We start from the raw sequence: 11,342 nt of genomic DNA on the forward strand, positions 1-11,342 counted from the left end.
CAAAACTCCCCAGTGCCCCTGGTCCCGGGTCCTTCAGGAGCTCTGGACTCCTGGGACCTTGCTCAGTGCATTCCTGCCCCCCAGCAGACCCCTCCTGGACCTTACCAACCTCGGGACTTCCTCCTCCACGGAGCTTCCCCAGCAAGCTGCTCAGGGCCGCCAGACGCTCCTGTGCCCTCAGAATTTGCACCCAGAGGCTGACAACATCAGAAGCGCCGATTCTCCTGTGGGGCGTCCCCGCAGGGTGCTGCTCCAGCCCCTACTCCCACCCTCGGCAGCTGAAGAACTTTCCTTGCCCTGTGTGCAGGCACACGTGCACACGCACACACGCAGGCCCGAGCCTCGCACACACGGGGAGCCACTGCAGACTGGTTAGCGAGTGTCTGTCTCTCACACGGCCCAGGGGACAAGGCCTGGGTCCTACTGAGCCGCGTTAGGGCTACGATTAACGTTCGGTTTCGGTTAAACCCTGAGGACAGTCGGAAATGCACGTAGCCTGAAGGGTGGCTCACAGCGGAGGCAGTGCCGGCGGAGGAGAGGGACGTTCACTCACCCACTCCAGGCGCTGGGCCTGTCTCGTCCTGGGAGCCACACGACATGCAGGTGGCGGGGAGAGGCCTCCTGATTAGGAGCTGCCACAGGGTGAGGAGTGCTTCACTCTCCTTCACAGACCCAGGGGCCGCACGACACCAGGCTAGGTCTCTGCGGTCACCTGCGGCCAGTCTCACCGGGGGCCGAGCCCCAGCAAACGGGGGTTCCGTCTCCTCCAGGGTGTCCTCCACACTCGATGTCTTTATGGACGGGGACATACGGATAGGCCTTTAGGAATTCTCTGTGGGCAACAGGGCCCTGTCCTGAGGGCTCTAAGGGGGAGATGTGACCCACCTTGGAGGTCTGAGGGGGCAGCCCTGGCCCCAACAGGCGTCTGGGGAGAAACCCCCGGTCCACCCCACAGGGCCGGCCGCACCTTTGGCCCAAAGGCCTGCCCCTCCCCCATCCTGAGTCCAGGAAACGTCGGAAACTCAGGCCATTTATTTTTCTATTTGTGTCCCCTGCCCCCTGCCCGCCCAAAGCCGGCCATGACCCCAGTGGCCGCTATCCATGCTTCCCCTCTGGCTGAGGCAGCGCGGCGGTGGGAAGGCTCCTGCTGCCAAACTCACACGGAGCCCCCCTTGCTTCCTGCAACCACAGAGCGGGGGCTGGGGGATCCTGCAGCCCCAGGAGCCCCCACCCCCTGCCACCCCATGGGCAGCCCTCCCACAGCCCAAGCACCTAGGCGCCGTCTCTGCGCCCCGTTCCATCAGACCCTCCAGCCCACCTTAGGGGCTCTGCTGAGCTGTGACCCCAGTGGACCCCACCCAGGCCTCCCTTGGATGCCCATAGTGCTCCCCTGTCCCATGCACCAGCAGATGAGGGCAGGGGATGGGGACTGCGCCCACTGATCCTGGCTATGCCACTGCAGCACCCAGCTCTCTGGACCTCAGTTGCCCAGTCTGTAGAATGGGAAGAGCCACCTGCCCAGGGCAGCGTCTCTCGGAAAGTCCCCAGCCCAGCCCATAGCCTTGGCCCAGTCCCAGCTCCCTCCCACAGAAGCAACGCTGGGGGAGGCAAGAGGCATCCCCAGAGGCCAGTGGCGGCCCTGGCGGCCTGCTCCAGGCTTGCTCTAACAATGCACTTCCCCCACACAATTCCCAGAAATGCTGCCCTGCCAGCCCGCCAGCCTGGCGGCCACTCCACCCTCCCCCTCCCCAGAGGCCCCAGGCAGCCTTGGGGTCCGGGCTATGGGTGAAGCCTGGAGACCTGACTCACAGGGCAGCAAAACCAGGGTTCCCCGAGGCAGCACCTCCCAGGGGCCCAGGCCTCCCAGAGAGAGACCAGGGAGACTTCTGGGGCAGCCAGATGGGGGCTGAGAGCCAACCTTGGCCAGGCTCCCCTGCAGAAGGAGAGCCCCCTGCCTTCTCCGCTGGTGGTGAGCCCGTCCCTCCTGCCCCACACAGCCCCGTCTTCACGTAGCAGCTGAGCTGAGGCAGATCACACTCCACTCAGAACCTCCCAAGGTCCCATCTCACTCAGAAAATGCAAGACCCTCCCAGACCCAATTCAGTCCTTGTTCCCTCTGAGCCTCATCCCTTCCTCTCTGCACCCCCTGCTCTGCTCACACCAGCAGACATCCCTGCCCCAGGGCCTTGGCACATGCTCCTCCCTCTGTGAAAAGACTCCTCCCATGGACCCCCAAGGGCAAAAGCCACTTATGGCCCTGACACAGCCCCCCTCCCTACACCTAGCACCCCAAGTTCTGGCTGGTTTGTGAATTTGTTTTTGGTTAGGTTTGTTTTGTTTCATTTTTGTTTTTTGAAACAGTCTTCCTCTGTCGCCCAGGCTGGAGTGCAGTGGTGCGATCTCGGCTCACTGCAACCTCCACCTCCCAGGTTCAAGCAGTTCATGTGCCTTAGCCTCCCTACTAGCTGGGATTACAAGCATGTGCCACCACTCCCAGCTAATTTTGTTTTTGTTTTTGTCTGGAAACGGAGTCTCACTCTGTCACCCAGGCTGGAGTGCAGTGGTGCCATCTTGGCTCACTGCAACCTCCGCCTCCCAGGTTCAAGCGATTCTCATGCCTCAGCCTCCGGGGTAGCTAGGATTACAGACATGCGCCACCACGCCTGGCTAATTTTTGTATTTTTTTTTTTTAAGTAGAGACCGCGGTTTCACTATATTGGCCAAGCTGGTCTCAAACTCCTGACCTCAGGTGATCCACCCGCCTTAGCCTCCCAAAGTGCTGGGATTACAGGCGTGAGCCACCACGCCTGTGTGTGGATTTGTTGATTGTCTCTTCTCACCAAAATGGAAGCTTCCCGCAGGCAGGGACCTGTCTGTTTTGTTCTCTGCCAAATTCCTAACCCCTAAAACAGGGTCTGCTACACAGCAGGTGCCCAATAACAAATGGATGGGTAGATGTTGCCCGTCCCTGAGATAGAAGGGGTGGATGAGCCCCCAGAACACAGGCCTGCCCCCTCCAGCCCGTGAAGCAGCCCCAGCTGGCTGTCACCAATGTCAGGACAAGCAACAAAAAGAAACACACAGCTTCAGGCATCCGGCCCTGCAGTGCCCCTCTGTGGCAGGGAGACAGATGACCCCTGGAGGGTGTTCTCCCTCTCCCCATTTACCAGCCTGGCAGGGGAGAAGGAGGCTGGGCCAGCCCAGGACAGGGCAGTCAGAGTGGACACTGCCCTCCGGGGACCCTGGGGACCAGAGTGTGCTAACACATGCCCCACTGTGCAGGGTACACTGAGAGCCCCATTTGGGCCTCTACAGAGCCACAAGCGGACCGGGGCCCACATAAGCACAGGACCAGGTCACCCACAGACCCAAGCCCGAGCCACCAAGGCCTGAATAGGCAGCCATACAAGCACAGAGGCGGAGACAAGGGTGGGGCCAGTGGGACTTGGGCAGGAGCTCCCAGCCAGTGGGGGCCGGGGCCGCAGGACAGAATGTCTGGCGCCTGCTCAGCCTAAGCTGGCCCCAGGCTCCCTCCTCCTGCAAGGCCAGCCTTCCTTCCTGAGCTGCAGTTTCCTGGCCCCTCCCTGCTGTTGCCTCAGAAACCCAGAGCAGCCCAGCCCCCCAGCCTGCTTCCCATGGAACCCCCCACCACACACACACAAACAGCACTGGGAAGGCCGCACAGCAGGCAGCAACACCCAGGGACACCAGTGGCCCTGCAGCCGCCCCCAGGGCAGGACACCCCGAGGGCCACACAATGCCCCCCCCAGAGCTCAAGCAGCTGCTCTGACACCCCGACTCTTGTCCAGTGACCCTAAAAGTGGGCACAGCCCTTGATAACACCCCAGGTACACGCCCACCACAGCACAACACCCCCGAATTTGAGAACAGGCTCCACATCACCAGGGCCCTGGGAGCACCTACAGAAGCCCCGCTCGCCACAGGTGACCCGACCCTGACTGTCCACAGCACATCTGCTGCCCGCAGCCCAGCATCACCCTGTGCCTTCAGCACTCCCACCCCCACCAGCCCCCTGTGGCCCTCGACCCAGAGAAGCCCCCACCCCTCTCGGTCCTGCTGGCCCTTAGCACCCAGAGTAGAAGAGACCCTGACACCACACGATGACTGGCACCTGACACCACACGATGACTGGCACATCACCCCTTAGACTACAAAAGCACCCCACTCGCACCGCACACCCCAGCTCTGCATGCAACTCTCGGGTCCACTGGCCTGTGGCAAATCGTCAGGTGAACCCTAACCCCACACCCGACAGTTGAGAGGTGCCGCCCAGGTGAGCAGGAAAACGTGCACCTCTCATGCCTGCTCATGCCCAGGAACGCACAGGCACCTCCTGCCGCCCCACCTGCCCTCTCCCAGAGTTGAGGCCGGCAGCTATCGGAAGCCCGGTGATGCTGTGCGGCAGGACTGAGAGCTGGAAGGCACGGAGCCAGGAGAAGCGTCTGTCCCTGGGCAAGGGCCACCTGAACCGGACCTGTCATTGGCCAAGAGGGACATGCACACAACTGTCCACCTGGTTCTGAGGCATCAGGCGGCCTCGTCATAGACCCAGCCTCGCATTCTCCCTGCTCTGGCCTCTGCCATGTCTCACTAGGCCTGGAGCCGCAACCCCAGGACGAGGCCCACTAAATACAGAGCTCCTGAGGAGCCAGACATGTCTCCGTGGGTCCCGAAGGAACCCTACCGAGGCTGCAGACAGAAGGAGACCAAAATGCTATGGCCTCTTGAGGACAGTGGCTGGGAGGTCGGGGGCTCCCTGTAGGAAGAGGTGTTAGCTGTGGGCAGAAGGTAGGATCTGAACTGGAGAGAGCCGAGGTTCGGAAGGCCAGAGAGCCCCCTCCACCTGAAACTGCATCCAACAAGAACCCCCACCTTCACCCTTGAGGAGCAGGAGGGTCCAGGCCCTGAAGGACTCAGTAATTGGTCCCAGCCTCGCTGCTCTTGCAGTCGCAGGGGCTGGGCTGGTGGGAGCCTGGGAGGTCTGTGCCCAGGCAGTGCCTGGGAGGTCCCGCCATCCCGGCCCGGAGCCGCGCCAAGCCAAGCCCCCACCCAGAGTCACGGAGGGGACTACCCAGCATCCTTTGCAGGCCTCACTCGGAGGCCAGGGTTCCTGTCCAGGCTGAGGGAGAGGGGCAGGTGGCAGGCAGGAGGACAGTGTCCACTCAGTGCCCAGGCCAGCCCCACCCTCATAGAGAAAGCTTGCCCCAAACTCTGCCTTTCTGACTGCGGTTTGGGGGCTACAGATAGGCTCCCTCCCAAGGGTGGGCTGGAGCCCACCTAGTCCGGGACAGACTGAGGTGGGGTTCCCGAGGCAGAGGGATCCCCCTAGACGCATGAACTGCCTGCCCTCTTTTGGAGAACGCTGGGGCCCAAGCTCAATGGCCAGAGAAGCCTCGGGGACCCTCCAAACTTCACGGAGCTGGACCCCTGGTCCTGGACCTATTATGGGTCCTCATCTCTTCCTGGGAGCGTCCAGCTTGCCTGGCTCCCAAGGCCCTGGGCAGCCTCTAGCACTAGAGTCCCCCTCACCCCACACCCAGGCAGACAGACAGACACAGGCCACACACAGACGCACAGACACACATCGGATGCCCCTCCCTCAGCACAGCTGGCCACACCCACACCATCCGCTGTACAGCCCTGGCGAGTCCCCCCAGCCCTGCGGCTCCAGATCACGCCACCCTGGCTGTGGTCCCTACCCCCACTTTGTCCCATCTGGACACTGGGCCAGGGCTGCCAGCCTCCTCCCTGCCACGCAGAGGGAAAGGAGCACCTCAGGAGGCTCCCCGCCCAGCCCCGGCTCACAGGACGTGACGGCCGGACACCTGAGTCCACAGCCCAGCCAAGAGGGTGGGTCATTGGCTGGCGCCAGGCAAGGCGGCTGCTGGTGGGTGCTGTGGGGGACGCGGAGGCGATGAGGTCATGCCGGACACTGCTTGCCACTATGTTTCGAGCAGCTCCAGTGACTCTGGGCTCTCAGGGGCGGCAGAGGACCAAGCAGGGCCCCCCAGGGAACTGCAAATCCTTCCCCACGTGTGAGGGCTGCTGCAGAGGACCCCGAGGACCTCTTTCCCAGGCCCCAGTGACCAGCCACTGCCCAGGCTGAGCCAGGCCCTGCTGACCCCAGACTGCATCCCTAAGGTTGTGAGTAGAGAGAGCTTCTGGAAGTGGTGGCCCTTTGGGGGTCTTCACACAGCTCTCCACCCCCCTGCACCCTCCTGCCAGCTGCCCAGGAGGCCCACCCACACTGAGACTTGGCCAAGGGTCCAGCCACCCACACGGAGATTAAAGGAGAACTGGCACCATCCGGCAGAAGCCTGTGAGCCCATCCATCCCTGTGGCCACAACCCTGCCTGCCTCCCCAGAAAAGCCAGAAGCCGCACCTCCTGGTGCCCCACGGGCCCCCCGTTAGCCAGCACGGGCTCAGTGTCTGTGAACGAGGTGCTAGGCCCGTGGGGCAAACTGGAGTGACAGGAGATCTGGAGACCAGACTGGGAGACCCAGCCCCGTATGCTGGGATGATGGGCGTCGAGACAGACTGTGATGTGGGGCTTTGGGGAGGGCTGGACACTGACCACGACAGCCCTCGGTGGGGGTGCCCCTGTGGGGGTGCTGGCCTCAGGGCAGGAGCGGCCCTGGGGACAGTTCAGGAACAGCCTCTAAGGGGCACTGCAAGGCCCACGTGGGGCCCACTCCATTCATAACACAGGCTGGATGTGGCCTAGCGAGGCTGGCAGGGACAGAAAACCAAGAGCTTCTGGCCACACAGGCTCAGGGTCACCAAGACCTGTGGCCTCTACCCATGGGGCTCCCTGCGCAGTGTGGGGGGCGGGGGAGCTGGGGAGCCTCCAGGCTATGAGGAGATGTGCCGCGAGGTGGGGAGATTCTGACCCTGCCTGGAGGGCTGCTGGGGACACCCAACCCTTCTCCAGTAGAACATCCGTGGCAGTGGGAGGGGAGGACCTCCAGAGGGAGACCCTCAGCTCTGGAGCCCAGATCCCCTCCTGATGGGGTGGGAAGGGGACAGTGAAAATTCAGGAAGCTGGACGCTCCTCTGGAACCCGCCCCCCCACCCCAGGTCAGAGGGTCCCGGGAGGGGCCAGCGGGAAGGGCTCAGGTCGGCCCTGCCTCTTGCTGCAGTGGTGGCCTGGGCTGGGGAGGGGAGCCAGCCAGCCACTGCGAGTCCGAGCCCCTTCCCCAAGGGCCTGGGGGGCCAGGGAGGACGCCACAGCCTCTGCATCCCTGCTCCCCCTTCTCTTTGTGGGCTGCGTCCAGGGCCTCTGTTCTCTCCCTCCCTGTGTCAGCTTTGCCTTGTGCCAGAGTTGGTTTGGGAGTGAGGACAGAAACACGAAGACCATCTTGTCCCATAAAGGCATTCAAATTCCCTGGTGCTGACGGTTACACACGGGTGTGGAGTTTGCAGCATGGGCGCCCCTGGGTACTCAGAGCGCCTCCCCAAAGACGGGGGCTTTTCTGAAGGCGCTGCACTCCAGGAAGGACTTACCGGCTGTTGGGAAGGCAGCCTGCCCAGAACTTGGTGTGAAAAGGAGCCCTCTCCTCCCCACGGAGCCTCCTACGGAGTGCGGGGAACGGCAACCAGCGGGACACTGCCGCCCTCCCAGTTACTGCCCGGGGGTCCGACTCCGTGGGTGGGTGGCAGCTCGCCTCTGAAAGTCTGGCAGCACCGGCCCACATCAGCAGTCCTTTCTTTCCCACCCGGGGTCTCTCCTTCTGAGAGGTTGCGGGGGAGGTGGGGGGGGGCTGTGCGCGGGGGAGGCCTCGGTGGAATCCCGCCCGGCCTGAGAAGAAAGGGAGCCCCCGGGGAGGAGGCGGCCCCGACCCGCCCCGGCCCGCCCGCCCCGCCGCCGATTGGCCCTGAGCCGCTATATCTGGGCGCCCGCCCGGCCCGAGGCCACCGCCGTCCCCACTGCCATCCGCCCTCCCGGCCTGGCCCGCCCTTGCGCCCGGCTCCGCAGTGCCCGCCGCCCGCCCGCCGCGCTCCCGCGCTCCGTTCCGCCCAGGCCGCGCCCAGCTGGAATGCAGAGATCGCCGCCCGGCTACGGCGCACAGGACGACCCGCCCGCCCGCCGCGACTGTGCATGGGCCCCGGGACACGGGGCCGCCGCTGACACGCGCGGCCTCGCCGCCGTCCCCGCCGCCCTCGCCGCGCCCGCCGCGCCCGCCTCGCCGCCCAGCCCGCAGCGCAGTCCGCCGCGCAGCCCCGAGCCGGGGCGCTATGGCCTCAGCCCGGCCGGCCGCGGGGAACGCCAGGCGGCAGACGAGTCACGCATCCGGCGGCCCATGAACGCCTTCATGGTGTGGGCAAAGGACGAGCGCAAGCGGCTGGCTCAGCAGAACCCGGACCTGCACAACGCGGTGCTCAGCAAGATGCTGGGTGAGCGGCGGGAGGGCGGCAGAGAAGGGGGAGCGGGAGGGGGGGCTCGGGCCGCGGCGGGGCGGGGGAGGCAGGGGTCCCGGGCCGCGGCGTACTGGGGCTGCGCCAAACCCTCGCGGGGCGTCCCAGGCGCACGGAGGGCTCGGCGCCCACCCGCCCGACGACGTTGCACTCACTGGCGCCCGCGGCCCGCAGGCAAAGCGTGGAAGGAGCTGAACGCGGCGGAGAAGCGGCCCTTCGTGGAGGAAGCCGAACGGCTGCGCGTGCAGCACTTGCGCGACCACCCCAACTACAAGTACCGGCCGCGGCGCAAGAAGCAGGCGCGCAAGGCCCGGCGGCTGGAGCCCGGCCTCCTGCTCCCGGGATTAGCGCCCCCGCAGCCACCGCCCGAGCCTTTCCCCGCGGCGCCTGGCTCGGCTCGCGCCTTCCGCGAGCTGCCCCCGCTGGGCGCCGAGTTCGACGGCCTGGGGCTGCCCACGCCCGAGCGCTCGCCTCTGGACGGCCTGGAGCCCGGCGAGGCTGCCTTCTTCCCGCCGCCCGCGGCGCCCGAGGACTGTGCGCTGCGGGCCTTCCGCGCGCCCTACGCGCCCACCGAGTTGTCCCGGGACCCCGGCGGTTGCTACGGGGCTCCCCTGGCGGAGGCGCTCAGGACCGCGCCCCCCGCGGCGCCGCTCGCTGGCCTGTACTACGGCACCCTGGGCACGCCCGGCCCGTACCCCGGCCCGCTGTCGCCGCCGCCCGAGGCCCCGCCGCTGGAGAGCGCTGAGCCGCTGGGGCCCGCCGCCGATCTGTGGGCCGACGTGGACCTCACCGAGTTCGACCAGTACCTCAACTGCAGCCGGACTCGGCCCGACGCCCCCGGGCTCCCGTACCACGTGGCACTGGCCAAACTGGGCCCGCGCGCCATGTCCTGCCCCGAGGAGAGCAGCCTGATCTCCGCGCTGTCGGACGCCAGCAGCGCGGTCTATTACAGCGCGTGCATCTCCGGCTAAGCCGCCGGCGCTGCCCGGGTCCCTGCAGCGCTTCCTCCCGCAGCCCCCGCGACCGCTCCGACCGCGTCGCTGCCGCTCTGCTCTCTCATACGCGTGTATGTTTGGCTCCATGTCACAGCCCCCTAGGAGCCAGTGATGCTCCGCCTTGCGCCCGTTCCGCCTCCCAGGCCACCCTTCCTGGGCTTCTGGGCCACCTGCCCTCAGGGGGCCCCTGCGAGGGTGCCTGGAGTTCCCACGTGTCCTGGGGCTTTTCCAGGAAGCCCGAGCCCAGGACCTGTTGGCAGAGTTGCCAGGGTTACATTTTTGAAGCACCTGTTCCTTTTCTTGCAGTGTATTTTCTACAACCAGATTGTATTAATATTTTTTACTTTGCCTTTTTTAAAAAATATACCTAATACAATATATTTAATTTTTAATTAAACTCTTAAGCTTTTCTTTCAAGAAGTTTCAGTGATCAGAAGCGTCACTGTGGTAAAGGCTTTTGAAATGTGAGGAATACAGATGTTTGCTTGCTGTAAAGGAGGAGCCTGGAGCTGGGTCCCCGGGCGGAGGGGCCACAATAAATCCTCGGGCCTTTCCTCTGCACACTGACATCTGTGGTGTTTGCAGGGAGGGAAAAGCAGTTCCCCAAATAGTCCTGGACGCCCCTTCCCTCCGAATCGCCCGCAGGGAGCCTGACTCCTAGCTTGAACCCCATAGCACTCCTTCCTCCTTCCGTGACACATCCCAGAAAGCTGGGTAGCAGACATGGGGTCCACACTCCCCGAAGCCCTCCGCTCCCCTCCTGTCCCACCCCCCATGTTAAGCCTATTGGAGGTCAGACTATACCAGCAATCCCGTCACACCCCCGACAGGGTTTCATCACCCTTGCCTCCGCCTTAAACTTCCATGCCCGAGGACTGCCCAGTACGGCCCCCTTGCTGAGGGAGGCTGGCAGGTTGGCAGCCCACGTGCAGACACAGATTCCAGGGTCTCCATCAGCTGTTCTAACTCACCCCAGGGAGGGCAGCACCATGCTACACCCGCAGCGCTCCCCCCCACCTAGGTGACCTGTCCAGCTCTGCCCAGAGACGGGGCCCATGGCCAAGGCAGGAGAGCCCAGGCCTCACATCCCAAGACCCCCAACTCTGGAGCCGTATCTCACTAGCCCCCAGGAGGACTGGATGCCCTCTTTCTTTTTCTTTCTTTCTTTCTTTTTTTTTGAGACGGAGTCTTGCTCTGTCGCCCAGGCTGGAGTGCAGTGGAGCAATCTCGGCTCACTGCAAGCTCCGCCCCCTGGGTTCACACCATTCTCCTGCTCAGCCTCCTGAATAGCTGGGACTACAGGCGCCCGCCACCACACGTGGCTAATTTGTATTTTTAGTAGAGACGGGGTTTCGCCGTGTTGGCCAGGATGGTCTCGATCTCCTGACCTCGTGATCCGCCCGCCTCGGCCTCCCAAAGTGCTGGGATTACAGGCGTGAACCACCGCGCCCGGCCTGGACACCGTCTTTCCGTGCTGACCTCTTGGTCCTCTCGACCTCGAACCCATGTGTTCAGGGAAGGTTGGAGTAATCACCCCCACAAGTGAACACCCAGACACAGACACACTCCCTAGGGCCTGGCAGGTATAAGCCAAGAGGAGGGGCATGTACCTCCCTCCTGGGGGAAGGGCATATCCTGCCCCAGCACCCCCTCTGCATAGGTGGGGAGTTGGTGGGGAGAGCTGAACCCTGACCGCCCTGGTGTGGAAGCTCACTCACGGCTCAGCCTTCCAGGTACGGGGGAGCACACGCCTCTGACAGTGTGTCTGTGTGGTTCTGCATGTGTGGGAATGAGACTCCCAGTGTGGCCCTTCATGCAGGTGACAGCGTGTGTCTGGCACGTGGATGTGCAGCAGGCCTGGGCGGGATGGACATGTGCCTGCTGCCTGAGTGTGTGTTGGGGGGGGTGGG

At 64.2% G+C, this 11,342-nt stretch overlaps 1 protein-coding gene across 1 annotated transcript; it reads left to right on the top strand.

Moving 5' to 3' along the window:
* The first annotated feature begins 7,936 nt into the window (after nt 1-7,936).
* On the top strand, nt 7,937-9,993 carry SOX18 (SRY-box transcription factor 18). Its single transcript, XM_030826641.1, has 2 exons — nt 7,937-8,416; nt 8,612-9,993. The coding sequence occupies exons 1-2, from the start codon at nt 8,059-8,061 to the stop codon at nt 9,406-9,408; spliced, it is 1,155 nt and encodes a 384-aa protein (XP_030682501.1). The 5' UTR covers nt 7,937-8,058; the 3' UTR covers nt 9,409-9,993.
* Nucleotides 9,994-11,342: the final 1,349 nt, after the last annotated feature.

Source organism: Nomascus leucogenys, chromosome 13 (genome assembly GCF_006542625.1).
Source record: "Nomascus leucogenys isolate Asia chromosome 13, Asia_NLE_v1, whole genome shotgun sequence".
NCBI classification, from domain to species: Eukaryota; Metazoa; Chordata; class Mammalia; order Primates; family Hylobatidae; genus Nomascus; species Nomascus leucogenys.